Source organism: Eleutherodactylus coqui, chromosome 9, assembly GCF_035609145.1.
Source record: "Eleutherodactylus coqui strain aEleCoq1 chromosome 9, aEleCoq1.hap1, whole genome shotgun sequence".
Taxonomy (NCBI): Eukaryota; Metazoa; Chordata; class Amphibia; order Anura; family Eleutherodactylidae; genus Eleutherodactylus; species Eleutherodactylus coqui.
The window spans coordinates 60,455,784-60,480,783 of record NC_089845.1 but is presented as its reverse complement, the minus strand read 5'-3'; the positions used below and the strand labels follow the sequence as shown (position 1 = coordinate 60,480,783).

Sequence of the window (25,000 nt, the reverse complement as noted above, 5' to 3'; positions counted from 1 at the left end):
CACCCTGCCGGGGCAGCCTTTTAGGCCCGCCTATCCACCCTGCCGGGGCAGCCTTTTAGGCCCGCCTATCCACCCTGCCGGGGCAGCCTTTTAGGCCCGCCTATCCACCCTGCCGGGGCAGCCTTTTAGGCCCGCCTATCCACCCTGCCGGGGCAGCCTTTTAGGCCCGCCTATCCACCCTGCCGGGGCAGCCTTTTAGGCCCGCCTATCCACCCTGCCGGGGCAGCCTTTTAGGCCCGCCTATCCACCCTGCCGGGGCAGCCTTTTAGGCCCGCCTATCCACCCTGCCGGGGCAGCCTTTTAGGCCCGCCTATCCACCCTGCCGGGGCAGCCTTTTAGGCCCGCCTATCCACCCTGCCGGGGCAGCCTTTTAGGCCCGCCTATCCACCCTGCCGGGGCAGCCTTTTAGGCCCGCCTATCCACCCTGCCGGGGCAGCCTTTTAGGCCCGCCTATCCACCCTGCCGGGGCAGCCTTTTAGGCCCGCCTATCCACCCTGCCGGGGCAGCCTTTTAGGCCCGCCTATCCACCCTGCCGGGGCAGCCTTTTAGGCCCGCCTATCCACCCTGCCGGGGCAGCCTTTTAGGCCCGCCTATCCACCCTGCCGGGGCAGCCTTTTAGGCCCGCCTATCCACCCTGCCGGGGCAGCCTTTTAGGCCCGCCTATCCACCCTGCCTGGCAGTCTTTTAGCATCGCCTATTCACCCTGACTGGCAGTCTTTTAGCCTCGCCTATCCACCCTGACTGGCAGTCTTTTAGCCTCGCCTATCCACCCTGACTGGCAGCCTTTTAGCCCCGCCTATTCACCCTGACAGGCAGCCTTTAGCCCCGCCTATCCACCCTGCCGGGGCAGCCTTTTATCCCCGCCTATCCACCCTGCCGGGGCAGCCTTTTATCCCCGCCTATCCACCCTGCCGGGGCAGCCTTTTATCCCCGCCTATCCACCCTGCCGGGGCAGCCTTTTATCCCCGCCTATCCACCCTGCCGGGGCAGCCTTTTAGGCCCGCCTATCCACCCTGCCGGGGCAGCCTTTTAGGCCCGCCTATCCACCCTGCCGGGGCAGCCTTTTAGGCCCGCCTATCCACCCTGCCGGGGCAGCCTTTTAGGCCCGCCTATCCACCCTGCCGGGGCAGCCTTTTAGGCCCGCCTATCCACCCTGCCGGGGCAGCCTTTTAGGCCCGCCTATCCACCCTGCCGGGGCAGCCTTTTAGGCCCGCCTATCCACCCTGCCGGGGCAGCCTTTTAGGCCCGCCTATCCACCCTGCCGGGGCAGCCTTTTAGGCCCGCCTATCCACCCTGCCGGGGCAGCCTTTTAGGCCCGCCTATCCACCCTGCCGGGGCAGCCTTTTAGGCCCGCCTATCCACCCTGCCGGGGCAGCCTTTTAGGCCCGCCTATCCACCCTGCCGGGGCAGCCTTTTAGGCCCGCCTATCCACCCTGCCGGGGCAGCCTTTTAGGCCCGCCTATCCACCCTGCTGGGGCAGCCTTTTAGGCCCGCCTATCTACCCTTTCTGACGGTCTTCTAGTCGTTACACTGCATACTGTGAAAACTGCCAATCACGGAGGATTGGTGGGGCTAGCATTGCCGCTTGAATAAGCAGGACTCCTCTCTTATCAGGAACTGCAGAATCAATCTATAAATTCATAAAAACCTCTACATTTTAGCCCATAAGTGACAGAACACTAAAATCGTCATTTCTGTCACTTCTATATACTGCCCCTAGTAAGGACAGCATAAAAGACATGACAGATTCCCTTTAGACTCCATAGAAAACCGCTTAATTTTTGCCTTATCCTAAGAGCACATTGATTCCTATATCGTGACCACCCCCAGCCCCAATGTTTTGCGCCTTTCCCCCTTTGTGCCTGTTAAATTTTGTTACATTTTGTAGGTATATCCTAAACTGTGGGTGGGGGGAGCAATTTGTTATATTGTGGATGATGTCAAAGATGTCACTAGAACAAGTGTCCATTGTGCTGTGCTTCTCCCGTTTTTGACAGATCTAGTGTTGCAAGTGAAGACCCTGCTGCCCCCTAGTATCAGGCGTCCCCCCGTGTGGAGCAGGTGTTCTCAGACATGGAGAATGTACATAAGTGCAATTATACCGAAGCACCAAAATAATCCCTCTGTATACAACAGAGGATTGTCAGGGTTTGGTAATTTCATCTGTTAGTTCTCATATTTTATGCTGCTTTCAGACCGCATGAATAGCCATTCTGTGCAATTGTTATGTACTGAGATTATGTCTTCCCAGGTGTGTGGACCGTTCTTTAGAGAGAACTGTCCTTTCAGGCGTCTCCTTCACCCATCTGTAAAGTCTGTGCTGCTGAGTCTGAACTACTAGAGTCTAGAAGTCGTTAACGTATCCCACGTTACAGGTGCAATCTCTTCCTGGGGACCTATTCACACCACCAATATTCACATGGGAGCTTGTTGCGTTCCAAGATGCACAGACGTATAACCCATTTTTTGCGATGGAAGTATTTGCATGTGTGATTTTTTTCAATCGCTGCATCGTACTTGCATCTTCAATACACCCTAACTTGCAAGGAGCAGTAAAACCAAATGGAAAGCTCCATAGGCTTAAAGACGTGAACGTAGACCTGAGTCCGTTTTTTTCTGACTTGCTAACAAAAGCCTTTAATTTAAGTAAAGATGGTGTGATATGGGGATTGGGGGATTCCGAACGAGAACCTATTACTTTTATTGCCATTTACATGGGACGACTATTGGGACTGAAGCGCCCCACAGCTGTCCCAGCGATGATCATTCCTATGCTATAACACAGGAGCGATTATGACTCAGTGAATGGAGGTGGAGCGGGCCAGAGATTGTTCCGGCCCGCCCAGCCACCGCTGCTCACGGTAAACAGGCCGTCATTTGTAGATGGACAGCCTGTGTAAAATGAATAATGCCGCAGTAGACCAACAATTATCTTCTGGTCTGCATGCGTTTAAACTACACAATTATCGTGTAAACTGTTTTACATGACTGTTGTCCCTTGTAACTGCCCGCATAAAACTTTTTCTGTAATCTGCTGTCTGTAGAACAGCGCGGTGCTATGCATTTCTTCTGAAGTACTTTTTTCTGCATGTTCGGATGGCCACCTTCTCTTTAGCTCTGAATGGCCTGAATGTCAGTGATCACTGCCAAAACCTGCAATCCACACCTTCGTTTAGGCCATTGTTTCTTAAGTCTAGTGCTCTGATACTCCCAAACTGTCAGATTTTCATGCTTAAACTTTTTTATGGGTCAGGTAGTCACAAGTAGTGTGAGCAATACCCTTATACAACTTCCTGTGGGTTGTCATCTGGCATTGCCTAAAAATATAACTGCAGTGACCTTTACTAAAGAATGTTATGTGACCACCCTAACTGGTATATATTAAACATTTGCTGCAATCATGACAAACGCCTTTTACCTGCAGTACTATCTCAAATATATAATATTTTGGGGTAAAGGTCCGTAGAATCATAGACTGGTAGATTTGGAAGGGACCTCCAGGGTCATCAGGTCCGACTCCCTGCTCAATGCAGGATCACTAAATCATCCCAGACAGATGTCTGTCCAGACTTTGTTTGAAGACTTCCATTGAAGGAGAACTCACCACCTCCTGTGGCAACCTGTTATTGCATTAAATTTATAAGGTAGCATTCACTAAAAAAAATTGAGGATGGACTTCTCAGCGCCTTGAGCATCTCTTCAATGGGGGCCTCATGTATTGGGTGTAGAATGACGCTTCTGGAGAAAGCCATTCAAAATGAATAATCTGACGTGTCAGGAACATCCATGTGGTCTATGAGCCTAGATGCCACTCGTTTCTTGAAGGAAGGGGTGAAGTGCTCTGTATTCAGCTCCACCCGCATACTTTAGTTACTGGAAATCTCGAACACACAATTCTAAGCAAAAATCATTCACAATGACAGCAGTCTGCTATTGTCCGAGGATTTCATTGATGACAACCTCTAAGAGGTACAGTTCTTCAGGGTCTGCAAAGGGGTCCAGTGACACTTTGCTATGGTATGTGAAAGCACAGACTTTGGGCTTATTCACATTGGATTCCAATGCATCAGATCACACAGGCGCATTTCCTTGGCGTAAAAGTGCCCGGCCAGGTGCTTTTACGCTGGGCTGGAAAGGTCTTCCTGGCCCGACTACGGCCGCTGCCATAGACTCCTATGAGAGCCAATGACAGCGGCTGGAGAAGGGAGGTGGGAGGGAGTTTAGAAGCGTGACTGCTAAACTCCCTCCCTTCTCTCTCCTCCCCTCCGACTGTCTGCAATGGGAGAGCTGGCTGCGGAGAAGGGACGGGAGCTTTGCTCCACCCTCTCCCATTACAAACAGCCGGAGGGGAGGAGAGAGGAGGGGAGTCAGCGAGAGGGAGGGAACGATGTTTGGAATAATGGCAATAAGTGGAAACTTGAGGGAACTTCTGTCCCGTCTCCAGAATACCCCTTTAAACACATGTTAAAAAAAATGAGACTAGCAATGGAGTTCTGCCCTAAATTATTCTGTTAGTAGATTATCAATTCTGCATTTGGACAAGATCAAGGGTTATAGAGGGAGGACAAACAAATCTGGTAGAGTTTTAGCATAGGAGCATTTTAATTTTTTTTTTTTTACTGTTAGACATGATTTGACCTTAACGAGGATACCTGGATGTCTTTTGGAGTATTCAAGGCAATCAAAAATGGCAAATAATTTGACTCGGAATTCTACAATTAGATAAAAGTGTAAAATAACCAACAAACTATAATATCTCCAAAAATGAACTCTTTTTGCTTAATTAAATGAAAACTGAAACCCGTGCGTTTGACCTAAGGATTTCTTTATATGAGTGATTGTTCAAGTTTCCAATGTCCCTGAAAGCTCAGGTTATTGAAGTAATTATTCTCAATTGGTGGGTGGTCTTGTGAAAACCATTTAGAATTGATAGCTTCCTATGGAGAGCAGCATACCATTAGAGAGGCAATAGGTACAGACGTTCTACTTCCTGAAACTATTAAGCTTTACGATTCTGTCAGACGTCGTTTCTTTAGTTTCAATCATTTGACTTGTAGAAAAGTTAATCGGTATAAATTGGTTGTTTTGGACCTTTTTGTGCTATTTCACAATTCATCTGTGATATGTTGGTGGTGTCTTTCACATGTTCTACTGATGAAGGTTTACTGCTCTGTTTTTTTAATATACAGCAGCTATTGTTGAGCTAGAATGGAAATAAGGCTGCAAATCATTGGACTCACTCGAGGTATTAATCACATTTCAATCCAATAATTAACATATTGGTTTCTAAGCCCTGGTTTGTAGCACTTCGAGCACCTTGCCCCTGCAATCAAAGCACAATTAATGTTCTGTTTGCATGTATTGTAGTATGCCTTAACTGTTCTTCGCATTGCAATTGTTTTACAGATTGGTTACAATAGATGACTTAAACCATTTTAATTGGCTTTAGTAATGCCAGTCAGCTGCTCCCTCTGCTGGTGAGAATGAGATATGGCAGGCAGGTACATGTGAACAGTATAAAGGCAATTTTCGGATCTTGTACATTTTTATTGTTTTTCTTTTATCTTGTTATTAGCCATTTTTTTCTAAGTGTACAGTACTTTTTTAATAAGTGAGGTTTTTGGGCTATTTGTTTTTTAAATAAATGATGCCATTTAACATTAGGGTGTGAGGAATAAACTGGTTTGCGTTGATCTTATTTAGCGCTCTTTAAAACCGATAGACATTGGGATAAAGCCTGTTCAACAGAAAACAAGAAAGTCAGTCTGTAGCTGCTGCTCTAGAATAGCTATTGACCCGTTCTCTCACCGATACACAGACTGTGACGTTTATCTCCTGTTGGTAAAACTAGGTGTTGTGTTTTTTGTTAGATTTTTATAAATCGCTATATAGAAGCCCTGACTTGTTTTATGCTGACTAAGCAAATAATACTTAAAAGTTAGAAATTTATCACCACTTTCCCCCTTTTTAGGCCATTTCTCTTAATTGTCAGTTCTTCCTGAGCGGCTGGGTAGAGACTAGCTGCTTTGATGGTTTCCATACAAAGCACAGACAGAGAATGAGATCCTGCTCACCCCCGCTCTCTATAATACCCCCTCAGACAGTCTGGAGCACATAATGCAGCAGCAATCAGCAGTGCAGCTGTAAATCCAACACATACTCTCATTGTGCAGTTATATACCCCCCCTTCCCTCTCCTCTCTATACACTTCTATAGGCTGCATATAACCTGATCCCTCAGTGAGTTGATGCAAGTCAAGAAGGATTTTAGCAGTATTTCAGCCTGAAGGATAAGTGCAGGAGGCAGAAAAAAGAGAAGTGGCTCATAAATGGAGAAAAAGGCCTTCCTCTTCTAATAACATGTATTACAAAATGTCTTATATTCGCCTGGACTATTGGTGTATTCAAAGATTGTTGAAACATGTACCTAGTGTTAGACATTTAATCATTCTTTCAACATTTTTAGATTCATCGTATATTGAATTTACTGGGATTTGCCAGTTCTGCTCTTATACCCTCTATAATAATCTACTTAGATAAGAGAAGTGCATGCAGACGGGCAAATGTTATACGGAGGGGCATTGCACAGGTGCAATATACAGATGTACAGCCATGGTACACCTACCATATGTTGGGGGGAGTTGCTGCTTAGTATTATACTTGCACATATATTAGGCCAGTAGGTGATATGTGTAGTGCACCATGCAGACTTACAAGCTGCTATTGATGATGCAAATGACTCAGCCTACCAGGTTGCCTTGCGTACCAACAGTGAACCACACTGGCCCTGACGCACCAGGCTCCCCCATGATTTAAAGGGAACCTGTCACATCCCTACAGCACCATAAACTAAGTTATAGAGCTGTTAGTACATGTGACAGGGAGCCGGATACTTTTTTTTAAAAATACTCACCCGCTGCCGCAATCCAGCACTGTCACACGGTGAAGTGGGTGTGTGGCACAAAAATCTGACTTCTTGCAGCTGCCCGTGTGGTGTGCTTGCAGTCCCATGGACTTGTTTTGGAGAGTGCGTATACTGGAACATGAAGAGTCCGATTTTCACACACCCAGCCGCTACCCCCCCCCCCCCCGATAAGCCACGCCCCTTTTTAAGGAATGTGGCATAGGCCAGCATAGAGAATAAAAAGTTTCAAAATTTTTGCACAGTTTATGGCGCTATGGGATTGTGACAGGTTCCCTTTAATGCTTATAGTTCTTAACCCGTTTAGGACCAGGCACTGTAAATTTATGGCACCTGGTCCCGGGCTTAAAGCACCGCCGTATGTAAAATTACGGCGGTGCTTTAAGTCTCCTGTCTCTGCAGTCAATCAGAGGCAGGAATGGGTTATCAGCTGTTAGTGACAGCTGATAACGCAGAGCAGAAGGCAGGAGGGGTATTTAACCCTTTCTACCTTCTGCTTCCCCAAGTACACAGTGCTCACCTTATATTACGCCGGCAATGTTTGTGCATGAAATATGCTGTGACTGGAACCCGTTGGCTTCCAAGCGTTCATTCGCATGAGTGTATTTTTGCACATGACGTGCGATCACATGAACAACTACACACGTCCCCCCTACGTGTGAGCCCATTGAAATCAACGGGCGTGCATAAATACGCAGAAAACCTGCAAATACCCTGCGTAATAACGCAGAAAATCCATCTGAATTTGAGCAGTTTTTATACTCGTAATTATGCTACGTGCGCAAAAGACTGTCAGTAGGCAGCAAAACGCAGCTCTACAGCGATTGACGGACTGACATACAAATCCGGTTATGTGAATGAGCACTAATGGTCAGATATTTAGTTGTATTTGCCTCTAACTCGTATGTCCTGAGAGCTCTAATATAGTGAAGCCGTGGAGGAATACGTCCCATAGCTGATATTGCTGTAAGTCAGTGCGGCCCAGATTAGCGGTAAGGTTAGACTTACACATGGATTAGACCCAGTATTCCATGTAGTAAGCTCCTGGTGCATGTCTTATTTAGGCTATTGTATGTTACTTGAAAGACGTGTCAGATGAAAGTTAGAAGAACTCCATGGGAAAATGGTATTATGAGATGGAACAGTGGGGGGTCTGTTCCTTATGTGAGCATACACAGGGTCTTACCTTGTGCTAAATTAGCCCATTGCACATCTTGAAGACTTTGCAACTCTTGATTTTGTTTTGTTGTGCAAATGATCCCGCAGCACCGCTCTCCTGAATTCACGCACTTCATTCCTGTACCGCCGGAATTAATCCCAAAACATCAAAATTACCATTGTGCAAGGAATCCACTGCATTTGCTTTATTTAACCCATTCTGTGCCGCAGTCCAGGGGACGGCATGGCACTGAATAGGTTACTCCACATACTGTATTCACCCGTTATTGTTGAATAACCCTTTTTTTAATTTTTTTTTTTGTCTTTTAGCACCATTAGCTTCTTAAAGTTTGCTTTGTAAATTAAGAAAAGCTAAATGGAGTTGTGATTGCTGCCATTAGTGGCATTTTAGATTATACTAACAATTATTGTCTTCATTATCTTTCAACAATCCGCTTCCTAAACTCTGGTGGTATATCAGACATTATGTACAATTTTTCCCTTGGAGATTATTATTTCCAGCAGAGTATTTAATTTAGATTTTGCAACCAATCGAAACCAATCAAATATGATGACGTGTCCAAGTGCGCCGAAAGAACAATTAAGGGGAGAGTTAGGAAGATTTGGGGAATGGGATAAGATGGTATAGAGGATTGAAAGGGCGTCTATAAATGGGGCTTGTGATATAGTCTTTGGGAATATTCAGTAAAGTATCTTACATTATGGTGGCCATTTACCTTTGAGACTTTTTTCCCGGCAAATTCTAATAAATTGTGAATGAGAGAAAAATGTAAGTACACTAGAGATGAGTGAGTATACTCGCTAAGGCACATTGCTCGAGCGAGTAGTGCCTTAGCCGAGTATCTCCCTGCTCGTCTCTAAAGATTCGGGGGGCGGGGGGGAGAGAGGGAGAGAGAGATCTCGCTCAAGTAATGTGCCTTAGCGAGTATACTCGCTCATCTCTAGTAAGTACACCCATTGTAAATGACGGGTTGTGTTCTCCTGTGAGTTTTGTGGGTTTTTTGTTTTTTTGGCATTGTTTAAGTTCGGCCTGCCCTGATAGATTGCCCTTTAGTTGTACTGCAGTCAGGCCACACTATGCTCCGTTGACTTGAGTGAGGACAACTGCCTGTATAAACTGTGAACAAAGTAAAATAGCAACAAGAAAACAATTGTTTTGTGGCACTTTTTGTATTACACTGCTACAAAGTTTACTTACAGCTTTTTACAACTAAAAGGGAAAATTACACAATAAAAAAGAGAAATCGGGAGGGGGGGGCATAGAGCCCGAGCAGACGCATGCAGTTTCTGATCTGCTCTCTTGCTCCTAGGCTTAAATCCCCTTGTAAACAGCACAGGCACCTGCTTTATACTCTCTTGTACATTTTGACGGGCCTCTTGGGGAAAACTAGCCTTTAGAAAACTTGTGGCCGGAGCGAGAAGATCACGGCCTGGAGCATTACGCAGCCGGGGTGCTAAGTAACGGTAGACCTACGGAATAGGACAACAAGCTGTGAACTGAGCCCCGACCACGGTTTGTGGCCTAAAGCTCCTGCCAGACCCTCCACCACACAGCAGCGCCACAGTACTTCATACCTCCGCTTACCACCTGCAGCATTGCACTGTGCCTGGACTTCTCTAGTATCCTGCGTGCCCTAACATTGGCAGCGGACTGCGGGTGCAGTGGTATAGCAGCATTCCTTCATGTGCTGAAGAACCCTAAGCATTGCAGCTGTAGTCTGCCCATATCTACACCTCCATATTGCAAGTTTTGGACCCCACGGTCCTGATAGCATACAGCACCATATACATTTTTTCTTGAAACACTGGACATAGAGAGAACCAGGCCTCTCCAGGAAAACCTTGAATGCTCACACCAGGTTTTTTTGCTTTACCCTCCAGTTTGCTTTAGGGCACGTTAGCTATCCCCTATACCATTCTAGTTATTATCCTGAATGTTGAAACTTTTTTTTTTTACAGTTCTAGAAGAAACTTCTCTATAATACCTGGTTTACAGTGACCACTCATCAGTACATCTAAATTTGGTTATGATTTTTTATAATTTCACTTGGTTATTTGAACTTTTTAACTACCGTTTATCCTACATTTGCTCATCTTGACAGATAGGTGAACTTTGCTGCCATCTAGTGGATTAATGCACTTGCTGCAGCATGTCTCCCTGACAACAACGCAGGCCAGCAGAAAGATATGTTGGATTAAGATCTCCATCCTTGAGTAAATGTTGCTCCTTAGAGGCTCACAGCATGCCCATTTAAATCAGCCACCACTTACACTTGTTTTAGCATTCAAGGACCACAAGAGTGACTACGTTTCTACTGCTACTTCCCTGCCTGGGCCTCCTTGTCTTAGAGGGAAGTTTCATTATCTTGCTTTACATCTGCTCTTTGATTCCAGATCCTAATGGGATGAGAATGCACTAAATCCATGGCTCCAGGGCAGGTTACAGATTTCTTGATCCTTCATAACTAGTGGAGATGCTGAATACCCCAATTACAATGCTGATGCAGGACAAATTAGAACAGTCCTCTTCCGGCTCATCCTCGTATTGCGGCTGCCAGAGGTGTCCACAAAAGACGCACATCTACCTCCCAGCCAACAACACCTAATTTTAAAGGGCCTTCCATTAAAAGGGGTATCATGCTATTCCTTCTGAAGTCTTAGATATGGGAAGTTCTTCCTTTGACTTACAGACATATCAAGGCGTTAATAGCCCTTTAGCTACTAACACATTAAAGGAAGTGTTTGCCTCTTCAGAAAGATCTATCGAGATATAAACAAGATATCCCACCAGCTATAGGCTAATATTGATCATCTTGGCTCCTGTACAGCCCACGTTGAACAGAAAATGGGTGACTTTTCCACCTCTCACAATGAGTTAGTTGATGCTCCCAATGCCTTCGAGGAGGTAGTCTCCCATCTACGGGACAAAGTCATAGATCTTGAAAACAGATCGAGAAGAAACTTTGAGATATTCCAGAGACTGTGTCACCATCTGATCTCTCTCAAGTCTTTGTAAAGCTCTACTAAAGACTGCTCTATCCCTCTTGGCTTTCACTATTGATAGAGTGTATAGAATTCCTTAAAGGGGTTCTGTCACTAAAAAAGAAAAATGCTCTACTTATCTATTCCTCCCCCATCAGTCTACTTACCAGATCTTCACCTCACCTATCTTCCCCTGGCTCCTGCAGTCCAGGGGTCACTTCACCTCAACTGCCTGATTCTTCTCCTTCCTGTGAGGTTACTTGGCAGTCTGCCAATGTACATTACGTCACAGCTCACAGGCCAGCAGGAGGACTGCCTATCTTCTTCAGAGATTGCTCATGCGAGCTGTCTCTGAAATAGATTACAATTCCTTCCTAGGCAGTGAAGCTACAGCACAGGGATGTTACCTTCACTGACCCAGCAGGAAGGAATTTGTGATAACCAGCCTTCATAACAAGCTGGTCCCAGCCTGCAGTGAGCTGACCTGGGGCACTGGAGAAGCTCAACCAGGAGAAGATGTGATAAGGAGACAGACTTAATAGGTAAGTTTAGATTTTTTTTTTTAAGCCCATCCCAGATAATCCCCCAAAAGATGTGTTGGCCCAAATTCACTTTTATCAGACTAAAAAGAAGCTCTTATCTGAGGGGAGGCAAAGAGGGCCCCACATGCGGCTATACAGATGTTTCCTGGCTTGTTTCCAGCGACTTTACAACTTCGCAGGAAACTCTCCCCAGTCACCATTGCTCTTAAATATTAAGTATAGATGGGGCTTCCCCACTAAACATCGCATCTCAATAAGCTGAGCGTCTGTGGAAGATGGCCTGTCTCTTCTAAAGGCATGGAACATCCATGTTGAGCAAGTGGCATACCCTCCAACAAGCAGGTCTCCTCCCCGAATCACTTAAGAGTGGTCCTCGGTCGGCAAAACTTCTTCATCGTTCTTAATTACCTGCTTTCCCATTGGTCGTGTTAGTTTGATTTCTTTGATGTATAGCTTCATTACAGAGCTACTCTACATGTTTTGGATGTTGACACCCCCCAATTACGGTATTATTCACTTTCAGTGCTAGGTGAACACTATTATACTGCTTTGTGGAGAGGCATCTCCTTTCTTCCAGCATCCACCGCTCATATTGTTCCTTCCCGTTCTAGTGCTCGATGAACCATGCAGACAGTGCCTTATTATGCCTATCACTATCGCTTCTTTAAATGTCAAGGATCTGAACAGCCCAACTTCCAGTCAGTTATTACTGGCTGGTCTTTTTTTCTCACCATGTTACCACCTGGGGCATTTAAATGTGGCCATTCTAAATATGGAGGGTGTTCAGTTCTGCGTATTTGACAAACCTCTGTTTCACGTCTCACTGACGATTCATTCGATAGTAAACAATATATTAATTGTAACACTCCTTGTGTAGAGTATTTCATCACTTGTGTCTCGTGTCAATTTCGGTACGTTGGCTGCACAACTTGCAGTTTAAAAACTTCTATCAGATGTCATATCTCTGATCTACCAGATGGGGCACCCAGGAGTGTTTCAGCAGTTTCTGCGCATTTTTTCAATATACATGCTGGCAGTTTTTCATCTATGCGCTGCAGACATTGAACGAGTCAGGTGACCACCATCAAAATTTACTTAATAGAGAAACATTGTGGACTTTTTGGTTGAAAACCGGTTCCCCCTTTGGTTTAAACAAGAGATCTGCTGTGATTTTACACTAAGGCTGGGTTCCGAAGGGTCAGAAATCCCGTAGAAATCTCGCGGTTTGGCCGCAAAGTTTCCACGGGAGAGCCGCAGCTTTAAAACCCACGGCATTTCACCTTGGGTTGTGGAGCGGTTTGGCTGCCGGCATTCCGTTGCGGCTTTCTCTTCCCATAGAGAGGAGTGAGGCGGCAATGGGGGGGGAAAAAAAAAAAAAGGAATCGACACGCCGGTTGCGTGCCGCGCGCATGCGCCGGCCCACAGAAAAAAGATCCGGCTGCGACGGAGAGAAGATCAAGCCGCAAAGAAGGGAAGATCCGGAGCAGGTCAGTATATTCTTATTTTAGGTCTCCCGCGGATCCGGACGGCTTCCATAGGCCTCAATAGAAGCCTGCGGGAGCCGTCCCCCCGGGAGACCCGCACCTAAATGGAGCATGTCCATTTTTTTCATCCTCCATATTTTTTTAAATTCCCTTTTATTGACCATCTGTGGGTACTTATCTACCGACGGGTGGTCAATGCATCCCTATGGGATGCGGATCCGCATGCGGGTGATCCGCTGCGGATTTAAGATCATCTTTTGCCCGTGGACATGAGGCCTAAGAGCTAAAACGCATCAGTGTCACGCCATTGTATGTCCTACCTGTTGGGATTTTAAAATGTCTCAATAAAGCCGGGGATCATTTTCTTGCTGATATCTTATTATAAGGTAGGTAATAAACCCAACTGTTGCATCTTCGTACAGATGGCCATATCGGACAATATATAATCGTCTGGAATGACCATCCATACTCTAGGCCAGTGATGGGCAACCTTTTGAGCTTGGTGTGTCAAAATTCACCAGAAAACCGAGCATAACTCGGGTGGTGTGTCACTTCGAGAAAAAAATCTATAAATTTGCGATATTTATAGTTTAAATAACAAATATGTATAATTGTAATGTCTAACTGTATTTAATAAACCTAAAACACCCATAGCCACAGGCCCTCGCCTCTCCCAGCCTCCACCTCACTTAGCTCAGTAATGATGAGCCCCCAGCGGTGACAGCGCCCGCCAGCAGCGATAGCGCACCCCACAGCGGCCCCCTAGCAGCGACAGCGCACCCCACAGCAGCCCCCCAGCAGCCGCCCGCAGCGACAGCGCACACCACAGCAGCCCCCCAGCAGCGACAGGGCCACCCACAGTGGTCCCCCAACAGTGACAGCGCCACCCAGCATTACTTGCCCCCCACAGAGTTCCCCAGCATTATCTGCCCCCCACAGCGCCCCCCCCAGCGGTGACTGCCCCCCACAGCAGCCCCGCAGCGGTGACTGTCCCCTCACAGAGGCCCCCCAGCGGAGAATGCCCCCCACAGGTGACTACCCCCCCCCACAACGGCGCCCCAGCAGCGACAGCGCACCCCACAGCGCCCCCCCCAGCAGCGACAGCGGCCCCCCAACAGCGACAGCGCCACCCACAGCGGCCCTCAGCATTACCTGGGGAGTCACGGCCCCTGCCGGTATTCATTAACGGGGTGACCGGCCGCGTGTCAGCGACTATGGCTATGCGTGTCAGTGCTGACATGCGTGTCATAGGTTCGCCATCACGGCTCTAGGCAATCATTAGATGAGCCATAGCTCTTATAGCTTTGCTAAAAATTACTTACCAATGCTGAAATACATTCTGACACTTTTGAATAGCTTTCGTTAACCATTTATGTCCTGGGCAGAGTGGATAGCAGCGGGTAAAATGATAGTTTTACCTTGTTTTCTTTGTTTTCAGAACCAAAGCAATCTCTGTCCAGAACGCCTCTTATTCAGGCTATTCTTAACAACTTTATTTGGGGCTGCCAGAATTACATTTTCTTCCCTGGCTAAGCCTTACAAGCTGGATGGTATAAGAGCTCCTGATATTTAATGTTATTTCCATATCCAAATTCTGGACCACAATTTAACACTGGTAGACTCCCTTTGCAAGCAAAAAGTGGGTTTCAGCTGAAGCTGCCTCACTAGGGGCCCCTCTAATCCCTCTCCTAGGGGGTTAGACCTTCTTCTTTACCGACTCTTAACCTCCCAAGATCTCAGTCTTTGTCAGAATTTGGTCTCTTCCTCGACATCTTTGGTTCCGGTCTTGGTTTTTCCCGTACACTTCTTATTTTCGATTCTCTCAGACTTTGAGTTTTTGGAGGCTGGGAATCGCTGGGCATAAGAAGCAGTTGGCGACTTCTACAATAGCAACACCTTGCTAGACTTTCCTAAACTACATTTCAGGTACCTAGTGGTCTATTTTTCACCTTTTTGAGAATTCAACTTGCCCTTCGACTCCTGGATATTCCTAAATCCAGCTTTTCCCAAGTCGGCCTTTATGTTGTATACATTCTCCTCTTCTGCATCCAAAGATGTGTTTGTATTTTATGATGATTCTTTTCTCCTAGCTTCCCAAAGTAAGTCTTCTCATATGTTCGCATTGGCCACAAGGTCTCAAACAACAATTTCAATTGCAAGACTGGAGAAAAGCACTCTGAGGTCGCTTCCACATGGCGATCACGATATCGCTGCTACAAAATCGCAGTAAATCGGCCAGGCTTACCAGTATGAAGTTCAAGGCATAGGGTGGAATACCTAGCTTTAAATTTAATTGCAAAGTCAAAAGGGTAGACCGAGATGGAACACCTACACAATATTGACAAGCAGCCATTTTGACACTCAGGGGTCACAACTTAAAAGGGGCTGACAAAGTTTAGAAAAACTTGGTTGCTTTCTTATTAACACAGTTCCATCCTTGTTCATAAGGCTGTGTGTGGCATCGCAACACAGCTTCACTGAATTAAATGGGAGCTCAGCTGCAATACCAAACACAACCACGGACAAGGGTGGCGCTGTGTTTTGAGGAAAGCAGCCATGTTTTTATGACCCTGGAAAACCCCTTTAAATCTAGCTTGTTAGACGTGCCACTCCATGTCAGTTGCTCATTAGCCTTAACGTACAAACTCTTTATCAGCTATCACTGTTGGGGATAAAAAGTGAAAGCGTGTAACAGCTGATAAAAACTAAGATTACCCATTTCATTACTCGTTTATGTCCATTGTTCACTTCTGTAACATCAGATGTTGGAACGTCTCAAGGTAATGTAGTTCTACCATGATGAAAACTGATTATGACAACCCATAACATTTTCCTAGTTGCATGTTGTATTGTGTATTTAGATTCTACATTGACTAACAGATTGTACATGTATCCCAAATCTGAAAGCCTCCGATTTGTTTATTTTTGCTTGGAAGATAGTCATACAAAACAGTTATGTAGTTTCGCCCTTGTGGCCAACTATGTATCCGGGACCATTGTTTTAAGCAGGCAACGCTGAACTTCATAATCCTTCGATGAAAGAATTTTAGTTTTACTTTCATCCCCCCACACCATAGTTATTCAGTTATTGTATTCCAGCCTGAGGAGTTGGGCTAAATCCCAGAAGATATAGTGTCATTATAGTCTATATTATGGTTTCTGCCTACTGTTGCTCAGTGGAATATATAACTCTGATTTCCACATATCTGTGCCGGAACTTTTAACCGGAGTCTGAAAATACCTGAAGAAAAAGTGCTACATGCAGCAGTATTTTCTTCCATACAAAAGCTGGGCAGCTGGGCGGAAAGCAGATAGGACCCATTATAGTCAATGGGGTCCGCTTGGTGCTGTTTGGTTCTGTCCAGAGATGGAGCTATTCGGTCATGGGGAGTCCCCTTTCCTGCACCCCGAACACAGCAGGAAAGCCGAATACCTAGTACAGAAGTGAAACAACCCTTAGTGAATGTGGCTGACATTCAGCTAAAATTGTAGCTCGGTCATAATGCCAGATGATGGTCTCAAACGTGGCCCAGAAAACAGAATGGCTTCCAGAACTGTTCACAGTAGTTCATGACCTCTGACTAGTGGGTTAAGCTATATTCTCATTGTTCGTATCTCGATGTTTTTGATTCCATGCATTGTTGATTTTTTTCCATGTCGTTGAGTACCACCATCGTTCAACCCAGATTTAGGCAAATGATTGTGGACTTTAGAAGCCAATTAGACGTCTTGTCAGGCTACAAGAATGGGAACAACCAACCCAAAAAGGTACCATCAGTAAATTTCTAGCAGGGTTGGTTGCCTGGCTTATGACGTTTGTCCACTTTTGAGGCAGCTTCGAAAACTATTTAGATTTCTTTTGCATTATAGCCTTGACACACAAGACATGGACTTTGGTAATTGCAATGATCTGCTGATGAAGAATGCATTATTAACGCCCCTCCTAATCGCGTATCTCCCGGTGCCTCTCTCTTCTAGGTGGCTTTCAATGTTTCTCCCCGTAACGTATGGGTTGGCCAATAGTTGCAAGTATCAATTCATTACAAGGTTATTACGGCTTTGAGTTCTCTACATATAAATGTGCTTGGGGCTTTAAAAATATTTTCACCCAGACCCAGAGACTTTCCCCTCCTAAATGGAAAGTTTTTAGTCATCTGCGATTGTTTGTCTCCCGCGTTACAGTCTATGATGCCGGAGAGAAGTGTGAGGTAGCAGTTATGCATATTGTAGACAGTAATTCTTTATTTTAATACAAAAAAGACCAACTCTCGAAAAGCCAGATTAAATCATTCCTTTCACTTTTTAATGGGATTTGGATGAATAGAGTAAAATATGCACTTTGCATTCATTGATAGCATCTTTAGGTTGAGGTAATTGAGTCTTTTTTTTCCCTTGACTGAATGAATAATGACTTCATCTGATCCTCAGCGAGGCCTGAAACTTAGACTGCCTTTGTCAACGCAAAAAGATCCGGGCTTTGAAACATGCTCTACTTCCCTGACTTAATTTTTCTTCATTTTAATCCACAAACCTATTTTTCTCAATAATTCAAGCATAAACTATGTAGTAGTTGAAGCAGCGGAAATTGCCAGATATTTGTCCTCGTTGGGCTCCGCTTTAAATGCAGCTGATAAATCAGCTACTGTGGTCCTGTACTGCCCTGTTCTCAAGGGAAGGGGCAGCCGGTACACAAGCAAGTGTGTAGGAATGTGTCTCAGCTATTTCATTATAATTCCTTGAGAGCATCCCTTTATGTAAAGGAATGTTCTGTTTTGCTTCTCTCGCCGTGAAAGTTTATAGAGTTCTCAATAACCATGACGGTTTTGCAGAAGTACTTTTCCCACACTTTAGCACCGAGCAAATGTTACACGTACTGTGTTGTCATACAACCATCTCAGAACTTTTCTATCATTCTACTTGCACTATCGGCTTATGTTTGGCCCGTACAAATTTTAGGAGCTGGTGCCTAAGAATGCCCCTACGGGTTAGCAAAAGTTGTCTGAAGCTGATTTTTTTTGGGTGTGATTTGCCAATCTAATTTGTATGAAGAGCTCCCAGTCAGAGGCGTAACTTGAAGCTTCTGGGCCCCAATACAAAAGCTGTAACAGGGCCTCCAACTATAAAGCTTTATTCATACTACTAGGCTTACTATATGGAGAAGTTAGGCCTTATGGGCCCCCTAAGGCTCCTGGGCCTGGGTGCAACCGCATCCCCTGCATCCTCTATAGTTACGCCCATGCTCCCAATGCAACATCTCTGATGGTTTGCTCCATTGGGAGATACCTCTGAGAGCAGCTATTTTTCTTCCTCCGTTGAATTGCACACGTACAATTGGCTGAGCATGTAGGTCTATGGTGGAGTCGGGAGCAATAGCTGACAGATAAGGGCACTACACACCATTCATTTCTCTTTGAGAGGCAGGGGAATCCTCTTTGACCCGAACAGCTCGCCTGTCTGTGATAAGATCGCAAGCTACCTTCCGGATGGCATAGTAGTCTTGAGGCATTGTGAAGACCCTCAGGGCAACCATATATATGTGCCTATTAAGCCGTGCCTGTGCCAGAGCTTAATAGAATGCCTACAGAAATACAATATGCTGCAATACTGAGGTTCTGCAGTATATTGTGTTAGCGACTAAACAATCTGCCATGGGGACTAAGTTGTTAACTAAACTAAAAGTTTAAAAAAAATAAATAAATAAAACTTTTCAGTGTCTGTAAGGCCCTTTTACACACAAAGATGATCGCTCAAAAGATGGCTTTCGAGCGATCATTTTGCATAAACTACTAATTGGTACTAATGCCTATTAGTGCCAATTAGTAGCGTGTGAGCCGCCGGGAGCTATATTCAGAGAACAGTGGGTGGTTTGTTCTCTGAATACATTTGCTTTGTTCTGTCGCGGAGGTTATAGCTGAGACAATGTACTCGGCAATCCTCGGGCAGAACACAGCGTGCGTTATGTTATATTAGCTCTTCTGGCGAATGATGGATTTCATGCTGAACTGAAAAGGGAAAGGATGGGCGCATTTACACACCGATTACCCCCCACCCCCCGACGAAGTTAGGGTATTTTGAAAGTGCGGAGGTAAAAATAAAAATGGCTTGGCACCTTGAAGGGGCTAAAGAGGTTTTCATTTCATTCGTATTGCAGTAATGTAACAGCAGCAGGCGCTTGTAATATGCACATATTACTAGACTTGCTGGGATCTGCCGCTGTGATAGCTTGTTACGTGGTGCGCTGATACTGCTTCATTGCCTCTTCTGGTGACATCATGTGCCTAGCGGGGAGTCCTCCAACTGCAGGGCCTGCTGCGCTGTGGGTGGAACTAGCTCTGGTTATGATGCCAGCGCTAAGGATAATGGTACTTGTAGGAGAGCAGAAGCAAGAATTAGTCCAGCTTGCAAAAAACATGGGCGGGCAGTGGAAAGAGGCAAGAGACAAAAACAAAAATGAGATAGCTGACGCAAATATTGTCACATATTGGACTGATTTGGGTGATTTTTGACGTTTGGTCACACGCTCGGATAACCCCGTTTAAAATGACAAAATCTGTGGACCCCTCTTTTGGGTATCGGCAGGTGTCTGGCGCAGAGGTCTCAGCCAGCGCTACGGTCAGGAGAGCAGGTAGGCTGCAGTCATGCTTTGGCAGATCTTTCCCAGCACATTTCTTTGTCCGTGCCCCAAGAAGATATAGCCAATGCCGATTGTGCAAGCCATATTGCATCGTAAGCACATTTCAGCCTCATAATTGGGTGCCATAGTCCCCCACACTATCCCATAGAATCCAAAGAATGGGGAGCGTCGGCGGGGAAAGTAAAAGATCACCTGGTGACATACTTTTATAGAGGACTTGTGCCCTGTCAACCGTTCATTGGATGATACCGAAACTGCCGCATTTGATCGCCAGCCATGGCCTTCTTCTGTTGCCTGATATGCTGAAAGCTGTTAGAGGACCGAAGTCTAAGTAATACTTACACAACCACCGCATCCTTCCAAATGATCTGACTGATTAGAAGTGGAAAAACCAGTGAAGTACCTCTTGATTTCAGAGATACAGACCAATTAAAATATGTACAGTTGCTCTTTAAGGGGGCCTTCACACTGGCGAGAAAATCGCGCTATTTTCTCACGATGCGAGAGTAAGGGAAACCAATGATTTTCAATGGGTTCATTCTCATTTGCGATGATTTCACTCCTGCGATGGTGCGCGACAAATAAATTGCAGCATGTCTTTTCTTTTTGAGATATCACCCATTGCTTTCAACGGGGCCAGCAGCAGCAGCCCTGGCTCCATTGAAAACAATGGAAAAACATTGCTCTCCCCTGCAGCGGCTGTGACTGCGGCAGCGGGGAATTCTTTGGCCCCGCAGGGATGTGAGGCTATTTCCATGTGAAAACTCCTCGCATTCAGGGGTTTTCAGAAGGATGGCTAGGGCGATATCAGGCCGTGAATCACAGCCCGATATCGCCCTCTATGCCATGGCAAAGTGATTTTTCATGCACACGAGCAGAAACCAATTGCAATTTCCACTCAAGGATGAAAAATCGATTAAGTCAATGTTGAAGTCAATGGAAACCGTTCGATCCACAGCCCACCTGCAATTGATATTGCGGACAGGCTGCGGATTCTACAGGAAAGGCAAACTGTACTGCGCATGTCCGACGGCGAGCTGTGCGGCCCACATGCAGTACAGGAAAGAAGACAATACAGGTACGCGTGGATGCCGGCCGGGCACAGGGTCGGATTCTGCTGTGGGTTCCGACACGTCCGTGTGCATGTGCCATTACTTATGGTTCTTGGTAACATCTTAGAAGCCGGGTCCTTAGTCACTTGTGTGCTCCTTTCTTGAACAGCTGCAGGCATTCTTGTAAAGTAGCATTCACACCCTTCAAGTGGCGCAGATTTGGTAATAGTATACTGAATGATCTCATTTTTCTGTCTCCGTACAGGTGGGCTTTCTGGATCTGGAACTGAATCAGTTGACGAAGGCATTGTTTCTGGCTCTGGTGGCTCTCTCCGTAGTAATGGTAACCTTGCAGGGGTTTGTCGGCCCATGGTATCGCTACCTCTTCCGGTTCCTCTTGTTATTTTCCTACATCATTCCGATAAGGTATATTTGTAGCAAAGAAAAACAGAGATGTCTAATTTCACTGAATGTTGCATTTTTTTTATATATATATGCTTGGCTCACTTTGTGAAGGAAATTGATCTTATCAGGAAGCTGAGTGAGAAAGTGCCAGTAAATCTGCTGATTCCTGAAGGATCACTCTGCAGAAAGCAATACTCTTGTATTTTTTGCAATGTTCATTTTCCTAGACTAATCAGGATATCTAATACGCAGTATAACGTCGGTGTATTCAGAAGCCAATGTTAACATTGTGATGTAAAATACTGTTACTACATGTCCCAATGTCAAAGGTGCAGTTTTGCCGCATCAATTTGTCTATAAATGTCTGTAATGTCTGTAAATCATCTGAAATATCGACAGCGCATAATATTTTAACTAATTGAAACTGTAACTTAAAGCAGCATCCCGTTTTTTAAATTTATTTTGGGAGATCATCACAGATTCCCTGACATCTACTGTGAAGAGTCCAGTTCTGCAGCTCGTCCCCTCCAAACTGTGTGTTCTCTGCTTTTCTTCCAGCCTTCAGGTCACATGACCATCACTCTGACTCCGCTCTGTGTCCTGCAGTTAATGGGGCAGATTTATCCCAACTGATGAAAAGAAAAGCTAACTTTCTTGCCCATAGCCACAAATGACAGCATAGTTTTAATTTTTAAGAGCAGAATGCAAAATGAAAGCATCTCTGTCATTTGTTACTATGGTTAGGAAATCATAAATGTGCCCCATTAACTGCAGGAGACAGAGCGTTGTCAGAGTGCTGGTCATGTGACTTGGAGGCTGGAAGAAAAGTGTAGGATACAAAGCCTAGAGGGAATGAGCTTCAGAACTGGATTCTTCACAGTAGACATCGGTGACACTGTGATAGATTTCTCAGGAAAAAAGGGGTCATAGGCAAGGTTTTTTTTAAGGAGTAAGTAGGTTTAACAGGTTTTGTCATTAGAAAAAAAAAATCAATACTTACCTATTCCTCCCCAGGCAGCCGTCTTACCGCATCTTCTCCTCACTGATTTTCTCCTGGCTCTTCCAGTCTTTCGGGTCACCTCACTACCAGTCAGCCGGATCCTCTTCTTCGTGTTTTGGAGCATCCATTCTCAGCATTCTCCTTCCCGCAGGGCAGTGTACCTAGTCACTAGTGACGTGGCGTTCGCTGCCTAGCAGGGAATACCAAAACCATTGCCAAAACTTTGCATGTGCGCTGTCTTGCCGTGAATGTTCATATACATATTGCAGTGAGACAGTGCGCATGCGCAGTGTCAGCAGTAGCTCGGCATTCGCTGCTAGGCAGTAAATGCTACATCACTAGTGATGTAGGGTACATTGCCCTGCAGGAAAGAGACTGCCGAGAATGGACGCTTCGTCACCGTAAAAGAGGATCCGGCTAGCTGGAGGTGAGGTGACCCGGGGGACTGCAGCAGCCAGGAGAAGATCGGTGAGGTGAAGATGCGGTAAGAAGACTGTCTGGGGAGGAATAGGTAGTATTGAATTTTTTTTCTAATGACCGAACCCCTTTAATGTTAAGACACATTGGGGTAGATTTTTTTTTCAAAGATCCAAATAATATTGCCTAATTTTAAAATAATTTGTCAGGACTTTCCTGGAGCAAAGGCATGCATCATATGCATGTGACCACTGCAGCTAGTCGCTGACCTCAGCGGGGACATAACATTCCTGCTAGCTTCACTGCTGGCCAGTCATTGGTTGCAGCTGACTCATGAATCTACGGCATATCTGCGCTCTATGAAAGTAAATAAAGACCGATGGCAACAGATGAGTACTGTTGTATTTTTTTAAATTTTATAACATTTCTGAAGTTTTATTTTTGAAACTATTAGAAAATCCCTTTAAGTTGTAATTGGGTTTTTGAACCTGAAGTATATTTTTACAATCACCTTTCTTATATTCCCTATTAGGCTGACCGCGAATGCTTTCCCACACTTTTTTTTTCCATTACAAATTTGAGCCCGTTTCATGACGAATGCCGGTCCTCCCGTGTGAGGCAGTTTGTTTACATTCTTGACTTCTGGTCCATAGCAATTTCCTGTCTTCTATGGCATCATCTTACACAATACATAGTGCTGGCATCTCAGCCAGCTTGTGAAACTGCCCAGTACACCTCCCTCATACTTATCAAGGATGCCCACTGCACTTCTTGGTGCCATCTTGGAATCTTCTGTACTCCTCCAGCGCCACATAAACACTTCTTATAATAAGTCTGAAGTTCTCTGTTTGGTTCTGTTAGGCAATCTTCATTCATGCGTGGCAGAACATTTCCCGTGGACGTCTGTGGCACACACTTGTGGGTTTTAAACTGTGTATGCTCTGTATATGCATAAATATTTCCGGTGCCAACTGTTGATGGGAAGCAACTGAAATGAACGTGGCATCAGTGAACGCCATAAAACTGGAGGTGCTGGCATCACGGGACCCCATAGGACGATCAGAAAATCTGTGGCGATTCCAAAGTCCTAACGTATTGCAAAGTGGCTTGTTTTTGATGCTACTGAGGATTTGGCATTAGGTTGTCAGAAGCCCCCTTTAAGCTGCAGCGTGTGCCATCCATCTCGTTGCCATGCAGTCATTGTTATAAATGGGGCAAGAGGATTTGTTGCACAACAAGCGAAAAGACAAATAACTGGCATGGGGCAACATTTTTGCTAAATATAATGTGTGAAACAGTCTATAAGAAAATAAGTAGTTTTTCTTTTGTTTGTCAGTTTACGAGTGAACTTGGACATGGGGAAAGCTGCATATGGCTGGATGATCATGAGAGATGAGAACATTCCTGGCACAGTGGTGCGAACCAGCACTATTCCAGAGGAGTTGGGACGTTTAGTCTATCTGCTTACAGACAAAACAGGTAATCCCTGCGCTCCCTACTAGCTTGCCATATGCTGTATCTGCCTTCTTATTACCCTATGTGATACTGATTGCCACGTGTTATTTAGTGAATATTATAGTGCCTTAAACTTATTGTCTTGTAACATATTTGAAGGAAATCTGTCAGCCATACTTGACTTTTGGAACTTTGAAAATCTTCCGAGTGGCATGTAAATAATGCAGAGTGATCCAATGTGAGGGGTAGACCTTCTCTGCTAACTTCATGTAAAGCCGGAAATCCCATCCCGGTAGCCTCCTCCGTCATGGATGACGCCTAAGACATCACCCACGCCTCTCCCCAAAATCCCCAGCTTGTGCCTTGAACACAGATACCGCCACATGCTCCGATATGCCATTCTGTGTGCACAACCATGCAGGTATTTGCGCATGCGCCAGCATCCGAGCTCAAGGCACAGCCACTGGATTTCGAAGAGATGCGTGGATGACGTATTGGGTGTCATTCACGTCTAAAGGTGCATTTAGACACAAAGGTGATCGCTCAAAAGATGGCTTTTGAGCGATTATTTTTGCATAAAGTACTACTTGGTACTAATGCCTATTAGTACCAATTAGTAGTGTGTGAGCCGCCGGGAGCTGTATTTAGAGAATACACCACCTGCTGTTCTCTGAATACATTCCCTTTGTTCTGCCGCATTGCTGACAGCTGAGACAATGTAATCAGCGCTCCCCCGTGCAGAACACAGTGTGCGTGCGGTACTTCTTACCAGTTGTTCTGACAAACAATGGATTTCATGCCGAACTGAAATCCATAGTTCGGCAAAAAAGTAAAAGATGGGCACATTTACACGCAACAATTATCGCTCAAAAGATAGGATTTGAGCGAATTTTGTACGATAATCATTATGCCTAAATGGCCTTAAGGAG

General features: G+C 45.4%; 1 protein-coding gene across 4 annotated transcripts in view; it reads left to right on the top strand.

The window, feature by feature from the left end:
- Positions 1-25,000, top strand: part of ATP9B (ATPase phospholipid transporting 9B (putative)) — a 265,069-nt gene that overhangs the window by 145,691 nt on the left and 94,378 nt on the right. For all 4 annotated transcript variants that reach the window (XM_066579467.1, XM_066579466.1, XM_066579464.1 and 1 more), the window contains exons 12-13: positions 21,060-21,220; positions 23,953-24,095. In XM_066579467.1, the coding sequence (XP_066435564.1) occupies positions 21,060-21,220; positions 23,953-24,095 (304 nt within the window). The remainder of the gene's footprint in view (positions 1-21,059; positions 21,221-23,952; positions 24,096-25,000) is intronic.